Below are 14325 nucleotides of genomic sequence, written 5' to 3' on the forward strand. Positions count from 1 at the left end.
TGGAGAGCTAATCGGAGTAGGGAGTTTCGCTTCCTTTCCCAGCTCTGGCTTGAGCTGTTTGCCCCTCGCTCTTGCCGCCATCAGGATTCGTAGTTTGCAAATGTGTGTGTTTTTTTTTTTTTTTTTTAAAAGGCGCACCTGTCTTTGCTCAGGGTAATAAGAAAATTTTGAACAAGAGGATTTTCTTAATTTAACAGTGAGTCAGTGAATAGCTCCCCTCAAAGCAGATGTAGATGTGTAGCAAAATCGCAATGGTACAAGAAGCCAGCCTATCTCCTTTGCTCTCCTTACGCCATCAAAAGATCAAAGACAGCAGCGTGCAGGTTAATGAAAGATTGCAGGGGGGGTGTGGTACAAACAAAGCGAAGCGCGAGCTGGGAGAAGCCCTGTCATCCCCGTCCAGTGTGCCTCACCTCGCAGAACAGATCAGACCAACGACTCCCGGTACCTCACCGTTCACTTGAGGTCACTGGGTGGCGCTCTCTCCTGCCTTAGCGCTTGGAAGCTTCTTGCTGCAGCCACCACAGCCCTCTCCTCAGGGGCCTGCGTACACCATCCTCCGCGGATTTCGGTCTGATTAGCGGCTGATTAGTGGCTCCCCCGCCGCTGCTGCAGAGAAAGCAGGGGAAGCCCGTACACCTCTCAAAAGAATCAGCGCTGCTGTTGTTGTTTGCCGCGCTGTAACAGCCCGCAGGACCCCCTGGCAGCTCCGAAACGAGAGACAGCTAGCTAGCAAAGCAGCTAACTAGCGAGGACATCAGGAGGTCGGGAAGCGTCAGGGAGCATCGGGAGCGGGAGCAGCGAACAGGAAGCACAGCGGCGGCGCGGGTGGGGCCGCGTCAGCCGTTCATCCTTCCCTGCCGGCGAGCAGGGCTTGCAACCAGCCGGAGAGCAGGGCTTGCACCATCAGCAGCGTTGCGGCGAGCATAGGCGTGCCTGAGGAACAGGAAACAGGAAGCACAGCGGCGGCGCGGGTGGGGCCGCGAGTGTTGCACATATCTGGAGGTGAGTCGAGAAACTACCTGTGAATAAATTAGCATATAAACTTTTATGTAGGCAAAGTCACTGTTATGAGTAAAACAAAGAAGTAGATAAATTATTGTCCTGCAAGATACGGAAGAGACAAAGTAGAAATTAGATAAGACAAACGGGAGATAATACTACAGGTACACTTTATTATGAGTATGAAGACATAAATAATGCTTTCGTCAACATTTTATTCTCTCTTAAATAAGTTGTAGGAAAGCATTTCATATGAAAAGAATGATTTTTTTTGGGCTGCAGTTCTGTTCTGTTATTTAGAGCCAAAAGAGTCAAAGCTCCAGACAAGCTGATAAGCCCAAATGAGGTTAAAAGAGTGATGGGGGCACTGACTAAAGATATGGCCTTCGGGTCCAGATGGTTTTCTAGATTTATTCTACAAAGCATACAAAGCTTACTGTGATATTCTTGTATGCCCAGCAAACTTCTTTAATTACTTTCACCCTCACAATAGTAGATTCAGTAATGTCCCATAGAATAAAACCAGACAAAGGTCCTCGTGAATACAGCTCGTATAGGCCAAAAGTGCTTCAGTATTGTGATTTAAAAAATTGCACAGATTCTAGTAGCCAGTTTAGATGGTATTTGGCCCAATTGTATCTCGCATTATTAATAAGGATACTACAAATGTCCTCAGGGTCACTGCAGTCTTATGTGTCAGTGACATTTTATGCTTTCTTACTAGTTCACTATCCGATTTGGGCATGCTATCTGAAAGAGACATGTTAGTTATAGATTCCTTACCTTAGAATATCCTCAGGCGCCAGACAAGATCCGTAAAGTTTTGCTTAGCAGTAACCCTGCGCGTCGGATGGTGGCGTTGTGTGGCCCGCGTCCGTTGCTGGCGTCTTAATCACCGAGATGATGTCATGGAGACTACTTAGGCGCCACCCATGAGCGCTGACGTCAGTTCTTTCTTTTTCCGCACCAAAGGCGCAGATCCGGATTGAGCACGTACCTCAGTAATTTTTTTACTACCTCTTTTCTTGTCTCCTGGTACACGTTGGGATGCCCGGACTTAAGTCTTGTGGGTCGTGCCGCCGTAACATGTTGGTGGCGGACGCCCACGATGTGTGCCTCTACTGCCTGGAGACCGACCATGACTCCCGGGACTGTTGAGCCATGGCCCCGAAGGCCTTGCGGGAGTGGCGCCGGAAGTTGCTTGAGGTCCGGCATTCCTCTCACCGCCGCTCTTAGTCTAGGGGCCGTTCGCGGGACCAGAGCCGTCGCTCCTCGGGCTCTAAGTCTTCACCTTCAGATTCCGGTAAGCGAAGCAATAAAAAGTCGAAGCGTGTTCGCTCTCCGACCTCCCCCGTCGCTCACGGAGAGGGACAGGAAGCTCCGCCCCTGCGGTTCCTCTGGAGTCGGTGAGCCCCGCAGCCTACTCGCTATACCCGGGTCCGTCGGTGACTCCCGAACAGATGCAAGAGTTTCTTACTGCCATGGACCGCCTTTTTAGGCCCTGGGCTCCCACCGGCATGACTCCGGGCCCCGCGGTCCCGTGTCCAGATCCTGTTGGCCCGGCGACTCCGCCACCGGCGCCAGCCCTGGCGCCACAGGTTCCTGCCCCGGCGCCACAGGTTCCTGCCCCGGCACCGCAAGGTGCAGCGCCGTCTGCTCTGGCGTCGCCCTTGGCTATGGCCCCACACTGTGCTGGGTGCCGTTTCTCCCGCCTCTGCCCCGGTTCCTGGACCATTTCGGCCCGGCATGGGATCCGAATTAGGATATGGCTCTGGCTCGGCCCAAGCCAGCGCCGTTTTTGGTGCAGCTTATCCCTTCTCCGGCCCCTGCCGCCACAACTGGCTCCCTCTACACCGGAGCCGGACGAGTACTGGGTCGGCTCTGAGGACCCCCTTGCCCGACAGTGTGACTCCGAGCAGGATTGGGTGGACGACCATGAAGATGCAGGCGAACTTGATGTGTCTTCTGACTCGGGGTTTGCCTCTCCTCCACCTACTATGGAGGAGGGCGCTTCCTATACCGTGGTGCTGTCGGGCTGCGGAGGCTCTCAATCTCAACCTCCCTATGGTGGCCCTTAGAACCAACCTCCTTACGTAGGTGCTCCAGACTGCGTCTACGTCGTCGGAGCCACTGCTCCCTTTCAATGGGGCCCTCACCGAAGTTCTCTTTGGCACTTGGTTGCGATCGGCCACGGGGGCACCGGTGGATAAACACGCCGTTAGGCGTCATCGCCCGGCGCCTGGTGATCCCGCTTTCTTGACCACTCATTCCATGCCTGAGAGCCTGGTCTTTTAGGCCTTGGCGTCGCAAAGTGCCTTTCCCGCGGCTCTGCCGGATAGGGACTCTGAAAGGCTAGACCAATTTGGCAAGAGGTTATCCTCAGCCAGCTTGAGTTTGCGGTCGGTTAACACCGCCTGCTTATTGGGCCGTTACTCACATGATGTGTGGGATTCGGTAGCTCAGGTCCTGCCTCTTTGTTCTGAGGAGTTCCAGGTTGTCCTTTCCCAAGCGATTGCTGAAGGTAAGGATGCGGCAAAATTTGCCATTAGGTGCGATCTGGACACAGCTGATTCGTTGGGCAGGGCAATTTCCACGACAGTGGCAAGCCCTGGAGCGATTTAAAGACTCTCGGGCCACGGCCAAGTCCTTGGGTCTTTCTACAAAGAACCCTGCCACTCCTGGGTTTCGTTCCTTTCGTGGCCAGGGCAGGGGCACCCAGACACGCCCCTCCAACAAACCTGTGCAGAACCAGCCTCAGCACGACCGTGGCTTCCCCGGGTGCGGGTCTGGGAACCAGCGGGCGGGTCAGTCCACTTCCACCCCTGATGCTTCTGCCTCTAAGCTTTCCTAATCCAAGCTTCAGGGTGCACCTCACCCCGGTGGGTGGCAGGGTCCGCCACCACCTCCACCACTGACGCGAGCTTACATCGGACAAGTGGGTGCTGCAGATGATCCGCCAAGGTTACGCACTCCCCTTTCTGTCCTCCCCTCCGGCCATGCCACCTCGGTCAGGGGCTCATTTGACTATTCTCTGTCAGGAAGTCTCGGCCCTCCTGGCCAAGGGGGACACCTAATGCGTTCCCGGTCAGGAAGTAGGGTGTTGCTGTTTTTCCCACTACTTTCTGGTCCCCAAAAAGGACAAGGGGTGCCTGCGCCCCATCTTGGACGACCGGGATGTCAGTCGCTTCCTCCGGAAAGAGAAGTTCAAGATGCTGACTCTGGTCCTGGCTGCCCTGGACCCCGGAGACTGGATGGTGGCGTTGGACTTGCAGGACGCTTATTTTCACATTCCTGTCCTGCCGGCGCTACCTACGGTTCACGGTAGGCCAGGAGCATTTTCAGCTGACTCTGGCTCAGGTCCTGGCAGCCCTGGACACCGGAGACTGGATGGTGGCGTTGGACTTGCAGGACGCTTATTTCCACATTCCCGTCCTGCTGGCGCTACCTACGGTTCACGGTAGGCCAGGAGCATTTTCAGCTGACTCTGGCTCAGGTCCTGGCAGCCCTGGACACCGGAGACTGGATGGTGGCGTTGGACTTGCAGGACGCTTATTTTCACATCCCCGTCCTGCCTGCCCTACCTACGGGTCATGGTAGGCCAGGAGCATTTTCAGTTTGCCGTGCTCCCCTTTGGCCTTACCTGTGCCCCTAGGGTGTTCACGAAGGTGATGGCAGTGGTCGCGGCTTATCTGTGCTGGTCTGGGGTTTCAGTCTTTCCCCGTTTCGACGACTGGCTGTTGCAGGCAGCCTCGCCCCCAGGCAATCGTCTCCCACCTCCAGACTACGGCCGACCTCCTGCATTTGCTGGGGTCCTCAGTCAGCGTGCCGAAGTCGCACCTAAGTCCCCCTCAGAAGCTCCCCTTCATCGGAGCGGGTCTGGATTCAACGCTGTTTCGGGTTTATCCTCCCGAGCAGTGAGTCCGGGATATTCAGGCCATGGTTCCGATAATCCAGCCTCTATCCCGGGTTTCGGTCAGGATGATCCTCCTTCTTCTGGGCCTGATGGCCTCTTGCATCCTGCTGGTGACACATGCCAGAAGGCATATGCAGGCTCTGCAGTGGGACATGAAGTTCCAGTGGGCACAGCACCAGGGCAACCTGTCCGATCATGTCCAGATTTCAAGGGGGCACTGCACGACATCTGCAGTGGTGGCTCACAAATCGCGATTGGGTCAATGGCAGATCCCTCTCCCATCCCCAACCGGAGCACACTGTGGTGATGGATGCGTCCCTCCTGGGATGGGGCGGCCACTTGGGAGAGGCGGAGATCAGAGGCCTCTGGTCTCCGGCGGAGTCCCGGCTCCATATCAACCTTTTGGAGCTGCGGGTGATCCGACTTGCACTGAAGGCATTCCTTCCCTCTATCCGGGGAAGTGTAGTGCAGGTTTTCAGGGACAGCACCACCGCCATGTGGTATTGTCACAAATAGGACGGGTTGGGATCCTGGACCCTATGTCAGGAGGCTCTGCGCCTCTTGACATGACTGGAACATAAAGGCATTACCTTGGTGGTTTAACACCTGGAGGGTTCTCTGAACGCCAGGGCGGACAAACTCAGCCGCCTGTGCTTGATGGATCACGAATGTCGTCTGAACTCGGATGTGGCGCAAGGCCTCTTTCAACAGTGGGGAGAGCCTTGGTTAGATCTATTCGCCAACGCGCAATGTCATCAGTGTTGGAATTTCCAAGGCGGCAATCGCTCTGAGACACTTTTTGTCTGGAATGCAGCTGCGGTCTCCTGTGCGCTTCTCCGCCTATGCCACTTCTGCCCGGAGTGCTGAAGAAGATCAGGCGTGACCGGGCTCAAGTTATTCTTGTGGCTCCGGACTAGGCTCGAAGAGTATGGTTTTTCGAGATACTCAGTATGAGCATCGATCCCCCGATCTGTCTGCCTCTTCGGGAGGATCTTCTGTCGCAGCAGCAGGGGACAGTCCTCCACCCGAAACTGTTCAGCCTCCACCTCCAAGCGTGGAGATTGATCGGCGGCAATTGATGACTTTTGACCTTCCTCCCAAAGTCTGTAATGTCACTCTGGCAGCCAGGCGTCCCTCCACTAAAATGGTATACGCCTGCCGGTGGAACACATTTGTAGCATGGTGAACAGCTAAGGCTGTGGATCCCCTTTCTGCCCCTCTTTCTGAGGTTCTTCTGTTCCTTTTCTCCTTGGCCCAGCAGGGCTCTGCTCTGGGCACTATCAAAGGTTATCTTTCGTCCATCTCCGCCTTTCTAGGGCTTCCAGATCAGCCTTCTCTTTTTAAGTCACCGGTTGTTAGCCGTTTCCTCAAAGGCATTACACATACGTTTCCACACGTACCCTTCATAATGCCTCAGTGGGACTTGAATCTTGTCTTGACCTTCCTGATGTGCATTCCCTTTGAGTCTCTTCATAATTGTCCTTTACGTCTTTTTACCTTAAAGACTGCTTTCCTGGTTGCTATCACCTCTGCCAGAAGAATGAGTGAGCTCCAGGCTCTTTCGTCTAAACCTGCTTTCCTTTCTGTTTATCCAGACAAGGTGGTTTTAAGGACCCGTCCTTCTTTCTTGCCAAAGGTGGTTATGCCCTTCAACATCGGGCAGACCATCACTTTGCCAACCTTCTTTCCACCTCCGCATCCTATAAGAGAAGAGGAGAGGCTCCACGGCTGGACCCAAAATGTGCGCTTGCTTTTTATCTGTAGCGTACACAACAGTTCCGGGTGGATGATCAACTCTTTGTTGGCTACGTGGGCGTCAAGAGAGGTCTGGCCGTGCACAAGCGAACCATCTCCCGGTGGGTCGTTCTGTGTTACTCCTTAGCTAAGAAGGAGCCTCCTCTGGGGCTGCGTGCCCATTCCACCAGGGCAACAGCAGCCACTACTGCCTTGGAACGCGGTGTTCCCTTGCAGGACATTTGTCAGGCAGCTACGTGGGCCTTGCTGCACACGTTTACGAAGCACTCCGGAGAGATGGCTTTTTTGGCTGATTTTGTGCTCCGTGACTTTTTGGTGTAATCTCGTTCGCAGACCCACCACTGGGGTTGGTATTGCTGGGGTATCTATTCTAAGTTAAGGAATCTATCACTAACGTGTCTCTTTCAGATGCACAAGTTACTACTTGTGTAACGATATATCTGTATGAGACATTAGTTAGTGATGGATTCCTTTCCGCCTCACCCATCCTCCCTGTTTTGCGAGCTGATTACTAGGGTTAAGGTTATCCCCTTTTAGGGCCCTAGTTTTATGCACCAATGGTCAGTCTCTTGCATGGCTCTGCTTTTCGGCACGGAGAGTCTTGTGCAAAACTGACAGAGCAGAGCGCATGGGTGGCGCTTAAGTAGTCTTCGTGATGTCATCTCGAATCTTACGACGCCAGCGACGGACACGGAGCCGCATGACGCCACCTACCGATGCGCAGGGGTACATCACTAACTGATGTCTCTTACAGATATATTGTTACACAAGTAGCAACTTGTGCATTAGAAACCTTCTATAGAGAGCTTGAAATTAAGATTAATTGTGTAAAATCATTTGGGGTGAGTCTCAACGTATACAAACAAGTGTTTGCAAACATTCCAGAGCCTTGCATTGCTTTAGGCAAAATGCCCTATAAAATAGTCATTAATCTACCCTAGAAAACTAAAGACATTACAATTCTAATTTTCTATGCATGTTAAGATACTCTCTTCAAGGCGGGGTCATCCGGACACCCATTCTAACATGACAACTCTGACCTTTTAGAGTTAATTAGGTGTTACAGAGCAATTTCACTTCTGTGTCCCCTCAAAATTAAAAACAGACTTGTGCATTTGACTAAATTGAGCTCTGCATATGTCCTTGTCATCACAACATTATTAATTGTGCACTGTTGCTGCTTCTTGACCTAACCACATCCATTACTGCTGCACTCATGAAATACAATACATTTGCTTGAAAAGATTTGCCTTTGCTACTGGTTGCTTCTCTCTTTCCTAACTCCTGTGATGTAAGACTACTCACTCTAGCCACTGTGCCCTACCATCACCCAAGGCACTTTGCTGTCCCTTCTATTGAATATGTATTTGATACCCTCCACTCTTGCCAGCAGACCAAGTTCTTACCCAGGATTGTATAATGGTAGTACTTTTGTTTTTAACTTTGGGTAGCTTGGCACCTCTTCGTGATCTTATGGAAGGTGCGGAGGTCTTACTTATGCATATGTTTAAATTAAGCTAATCAGACAATGTTACTGTTAGCTACATGGATGGTAAAATAGTTGGCACCTATTTGCTCAGAATTGTATATGTAAATGTAACCTAAACCTTAAACTATGAATAACACAGATCAGTATTTTAAGTTTATGATCAGGGATAACTGTTGTCAGTCTTTAACCCTATCGATGCTGATGACGAGCTCAGCTCGTCATCACCCACGGGTGTCGTGTGCTGATGACGAGCTGAGCTCGTCATGGTGCCACTAAAATGGCATTTTCCAGCACAGGGGGGGGAAAACGCCTAGCAGCCATGTGGTTAAGAATGTACTTGAGCAGAACAAGCTCAATTCACATTTTATCAAGAGTGCTTCACTTTCTTGGTTCATGCCCTGTTCCATAAGGAATACTGCAGGACTGGGCTATTTAATATATATTTTTTAATGTCACATATTTATCCTCGCTAAGTGTCCTACATTGCAGATTGATGTATCCATTTGTTGATCATCAGAAGGGGCAGAGGCCTGCATGTTGTAGCGGAAATTAATGTATTACTAGTTTCCATTTTAATACCATTCCAGTACCCTACTAAAACTAAATGTACATCCTTATTGATGTACCATGACCCAATGTTTACCCTGGAAACAACATGTAATAGTACAGAATGCATGGTACTAGACTGGGGTAGGGTGGCTGTGTAAGTGGGTTACCAACTCAACACTTTTCTCAGTATATGGCTCTAATGACGAAATAGACATTTTATTCTGGTCTGTTGCTGATAATGACAAATTTGCCCACGGGGCGAAGATCGTGGAAGGGGACTACAACCTGTTGGATTTCTCTTGTGATCAATCTTCAGCCTAAATTTGGCACCGGAGATGTCTCTGAGCATTACCATCAGGAACAATCTTCTAGAATTCAGAGGCTCTCAGTAAAGCGGAAGAAGCACTTATCATGAAAAATCTATCACAGCACTTCTCATTGACTTGACTAACCCATCTGATCACCCTACGTAATTCTTCCCAATGAGAAATTGAAATCCATAAATTATAAATATAAATCACTGAACAGTTATGATTTCTGATGTTCAGTTTACAAAGAAATGTGTTTTTAACAAAAAGGTCTCTTAACTGCAAGTATAGATTAATTCCTACTGTAATGTGCCATAAATCATTCAATAGAAACCTAACCCTTTTAATTGATTCTAGGTTTCATGCATGTTGGGTGAATGCACAGACACATTGCATTGCTTTATGCCTTTCTTTATGCCTTTACTCCAACCTGCTCCAAATCTTTTTGCCTCCTGTAGCGTCTATGGCTAGTTCTGGCCCCCCAAAGAAGCGACACCGGGGTTGGTCTCCGGGGTCTCCTGTTACTGGTCCTGCATTACCTGTTCAAGTCCCTGCCATCCGACCACTTGCAAGAACCGGTAAGTCTTCAAAACTCAACGGCACAGCTGCTTAGCAGTTCTAACCAAATATTCCCTTGCAGGAAACACACTGCATAGTTAGATGCACACAAAATTTAGTACCAGCACGTTTTTTTCTCCATTCAATTCTTTTTACAAGTCGGAAATTAGCATTTTAAGTTTCTTGTTCAATTGTTTTACATACTAGTGTGCTGCTGAACATTTCTTTTGGATAAACTCCGTTTAAGTTGGCATGAAAGATGCACAAGTTTACAAACATTATAAAATGCCTGAAACATCAACCTGCATGAGAATATTTTTTTTTTTTTTTTTTAAACACCGAAGCTCTGAAAAATGTCTGTGCTTACACTTGTATTCACGGAAATGTGCATCTATAGAAGCATACATTCAGATGTTGAGCAAATAGAACGGGCTCACACTACAGTCATAAGAGTTATTGGCCAAAAAAGAAAGTTTGTATGGGAAGTGTGGGGTGCTGTTTCTTGGGAACAGTAAGACTAGGGTATATTTTGGTGGTTCTTTTTGTAGTGTAATGGTTAAGAAGTATTAAGAACCTTCCTCCTTTTCTGTATATCACAGTATGCTATGCATATAATACATCTGTATAAAGAAGTTATTTTGCCATGTTAAATAGAGATGGACTTCGGTCTGTGTTCACATGTTACATACTTCAATTACTCCAGTATTTGAACTTTCATAGATTCCCATGCTTGTATCATTCCCCATCGTCGGAATGGGAGTCCTCGGTATACATAACATAGCAATAGAAACCATTACCAAAACAGAAACTAGGCCTATGCCCATTCTTATTTTGCAACCTATCCACCCCTTTTTGTAAAAGAGACCCCAAAAAATGAATAACCAATCAGATTAGCCTCCCCCTTAGAACCCTCCTGAGAGAAGCTCAGAACCTCAGATTTTCTACTGCATGTTGTGCAAGGGAGTCTCCACTGAGCTCTGCCCAGTTTTTTTCAGTTATCCTTAATTATACAGTTTTTTTCACCAGTTTTTCTTCAAGACCTGCTTGGACTTCGTGTCAAGATGTCTGATAAGGAGAGAAAGCCCTCTTTGAAGCCTGTGCAACTTGTGCTAAGAAGAGATTGTATGTGGAGGACAAGTAGAAGGATTGTATTTACTGGCTGTACCCAGACCACAAGGCAGAAGACTGTAAAATATGCTGCACCTTTTCGGTAAAAAGGGGTATAGCATCTCCTTTTTTAGGTTTCGCTGGGGGGCGGAGCCGTTAGGCTCCTCCTCCAGAGAAATCTATTGAGTACAGTAAGGCACTCTGGAACACGCCCCCCGTCCCATTGGCTAGCTCCATAAATGGAGCCTAGCCATTGGACGAGGGGCCTGTCCATCAATGCCAGACCAGACACGGGGGCGTTCCCGAGATTCTTTGGCTTTTGCCGACGTCACGCGACGCCGGGAACGCCCCCGAGTCTGTTCCGGCATTGCCGGCACCTCCCTTGCTGCTCGGGACGGGTCTCCTTATTTGTTCCTAGCTGCCCCTCTCCCGCCTCCCTCGTCCTCTCCCGCCCCCCTCCCGCCGTTCGTGTACTCTCCCGCCTCCCTCGTCCTCTCCCGCCCCCCTCCCGCCGTTCGTGTACTCTCCCGCCCCCCTCGTTCTCTCCCGCGCTTGTTCCTGGTGCCCGTCTTCTGCTCCGGCCTTCCGTCGTCAGCTCTCTCCTCCCCCTTTCCCGCCCCCTCCCGCTTCTCTCTGATTACGCCCTTAATTACATCGGTCACATCACTTTGAGAGACGTCCCCCCCAGATTTTTCAACGCACTTTAAAGCCCTGCGTAAGCTACATCCCCTCTCAATTCGGCCTCTCCGCCAAGTAGTGTGAATTAACAAGCTTCCTAACTTCATGTCAGTTTATAGGCAAAGGTACAGTCCCTTCCGCTGCCATGGAAACCAGCCGCAGCATTGCCCGTCACGTGACATTACAACGACCGGAGTTCTCGAGCACGGGGCCAGGCTGCTTCTGCGTCTCGGCGCATGCGAGCTGTAAGCTCTTCGCATATCTTTTGCGTAACCGACTAGCTATTGGCGCCATTAGGGTGCGAGGAGCGAGCCCGTGGTGCGGAGACCAGCCGACAAGCAAAGATGTCGCGGTATGGCGGACGCTACCAGGGCGGTACGTAACAATTAGAAGGTTGTCCTGTGGTGGTGTACATGAGAATGTGAAGTGCAGCGCGGTTGACAGTTTCCTACACGCACTAGAAACTCGCCGTTCTGTGTAAAAGTGATCAGCTGTAGGGGTTTGTGCGTTTTTAGCGGGGATAGGAAACACATCACATAACATTTCCGTATTGTAAGAGGTTCCTAAAGATCTGTTCGACTCTTCTTCATGCACAGCTCTGGAGCTTTATAGCTGACGAACGGCTCGTTCCTCTTTCCGGAACGGGAACGCGTAGTTAGTTTTGATACTCCGACGTCGCGCACCTCTGAAAACCCCAACCTAGAGTCGACTGGGTTAATCTACCGGACTATAACGTGAAATGGCTGCGCTCCGAGCGCCCGCTGGCTGTGACGCAGTCGCTAAAAATGGTTGCCGGTCGCATTGCAGGAGCAGGTGTCGGATTTTCAGATGGTTGCGTATGTGTTTGTTACAAATGCGCGTGTAGTCACCAGAATCTAAGGCGCTTATTTACAACCCCCTTGCGTCACTGGTGCGCCGCTTATAATATGGAAAACAATCACGTACCGGTGGCGCAAGCTTGTAAATAAACTCCTAAAGGTCTCTTCTAGAACCACCGGTCTGTTTATACCACCCGGAAGTCGTTCTATTTCAATGTTCCCCTGGGGCATCTCGACTAAGACTTGTTGAAAAAACATCAAAATAATATAGAACGGTCAACTGAGTAATGTAGTTGTCTAACCCAGACCCAAGCTGCCGACTTTGAAACTTGGGGTCGGACCCAGGTTCGATTCTCGGCGTGGGCTCTACTTCGTGATTCAGGGGAAACTAAAAACGAACGTGTCCTTGTTTAACGTAACTGGGGATCGTGTAAGCGCTCCAATAACCACGGGTCGAGTTCGTGCAATATACAACTGCAATAAGTGTGCCTTCACCGTATGCTCTGCAAGTATGGAGAGTGAAAGGCCATGTCGTAACGATCGCATATGTCAACTTAAATATGACGTATGGAAGTTGGTTAGGAACTCTCTTGTTTGTTGGTAAAAGTACACATATGAAAGACCGAGGCCTCACGAGCATCAGTTACATACAGGTCAGCCTGGTTTAAATGTCATGGGCCACATCAGCACAGACCCTGCTGCGGATGTAGGTGATAGACATTGTCCGAGGGAAGAACTTTACAATCCTCCTTTGAAATCGACATATTTTGCACTACGTATGCGGCAAAGCCAGATCTAATCATGTATCAGTGGTCGTTGAAATACGTGGCATGTGTGGCTCTGGGTGTGTGTGTGTGGCTCTGTGTGTGGCTCTCTCTGTGTGTGGCTCTCTGTGTGTGGCTCCGTGTGTGTGTGGCTCCTTGTGTGGCTCTCTCTGTGTGTGGGTTTGTGTGTGGCTCTGTGTGTGTGTGTGTTGGGGGGGCTCTGTTGGTGTGTGTGGGTCTGTGTGTGTCTGTATGTGTCTGTATGTGTGTCTTTGTGTGGCATTTGCCAGAGATTAAACTATTGGCATTGTAAATGACAATGCCATTTATTTATCTGTTGTGAAGACCAACACATAAATACAAATTTTGTCATTTACAGTGCCAATAGCTCAAACTTTTCAAAAGGCGAAACCATTGCATTGTAAATGCTTGTGTCTGAAGAACGTCCTGGTAAGGCCTTAAAAAAGACCTCTCATGGGTCTGGAGGGCATAGACCTGGTGAATCTCCTCACCGAGGTGTAAAGGAGAGGGAAGGACTTTCAAAATGAGTAATGTCTGAGTGGAAATCCAGTTCTGTTCCTCCATCTTCTCCTCCTGCGGCTCCAAAAGCTTTAAAAAAAAACCTCCTCACTCTCTTCTGAGGTGAAATCAAGAAAGCTCACTCATCGCTGACGCAGTCAATGACTCCGTCGACGAAATCATCCAAGGTACAGTCAAAATCCTCCCCTTCAACTTTAGCTCCGTCGACTGGCTCGTCAACGGTGACTTCATCGTCTCCGGCAATGACTCTTCGGGTTTCCGCTTCGACGCCGGTGGCGGCTGGGTCGTCGTCAATGGTGTTGTCGACGAGGATGTAGATGACGAGGGTGACGACGGCTACCACGTCGACGACGACTATGGCTGGGGTTCCAACGGTCTCGACGACTGCTGCATTGACGACGTCCATTTCTTTGTCAACGACTCTCACAACGTCGTCAACTGTGGAAAATTAACTATTTCTGTCAGAAAACGCAAGATTACACCCGAAAAGACTTCTCCCAAGAGGGTGACTCCTCTACCTCCTGCACTTCTCCTTTAAGAAGAGGGATCTGATGAGGATGATGGACCGTTTGCCTATGCGAATAGCCCTTCTCAATTACATGTCAAATATCTGGACAGAGATTCTGAGGGTGAATACTTGGAGGAACAACAATATGACCCTTCCTCAGATTATCAGGAGGACTACCAGCAGGAGATGGTCTCTATGCCTTCCTCCCTGCTAGCGGACTTGCATAACATGCTCTTGGACTATGGAAGGAGGTTTGCAACAAAACCGCCAGTTCCAGTGGTGGAACCTGTTACTGCTGTTTCGCCGGCTCCGCCTACTATTCCTCAATTACCACCG

General features: G+C 49.9%; 1 protein-coding gene across 6 annotated transcripts in view; it reads left to right on the plus strand.

Annotated features, from left to right (window-relative positions):
* GREB1L (GREB1 like retinoic acid receptor coactivator) overlaps window positions 1-14325 on the plus strand; it is a 558043-nt gene that overhangs the window by 347649 nt on the left and 196069 nt on the right. For all 6 annotated transcript variants that reach the window (XM_086965622.1, XM_086965621.1, XM_086965624.1 and 3 more), the window contains one exon: window positions 9475-9594. In XM_086965622.1, the coding sequence (XP_086821748.1) occupies window positions 9475-9594 (120 nt within the window). The remainder of the gene's footprint in view (window positions 1-9474; window positions 9595-14325) is intronic.

The sequence above is a fragment of the Lissotriton vulgaris genome, chromosome 4_1, assembly GCF_964263255.1.
Source record: "Lissotriton vulgaris chromosome 4_1, aLisVul1.2, whole genome shotgun sequence".
In the NCBI taxonomy this organism is placed as follows: Eukaryota; Metazoa; Chordata; class Amphibia; order Caudata; family Salamandridae; genus Lissotriton; species Lissotriton vulgaris.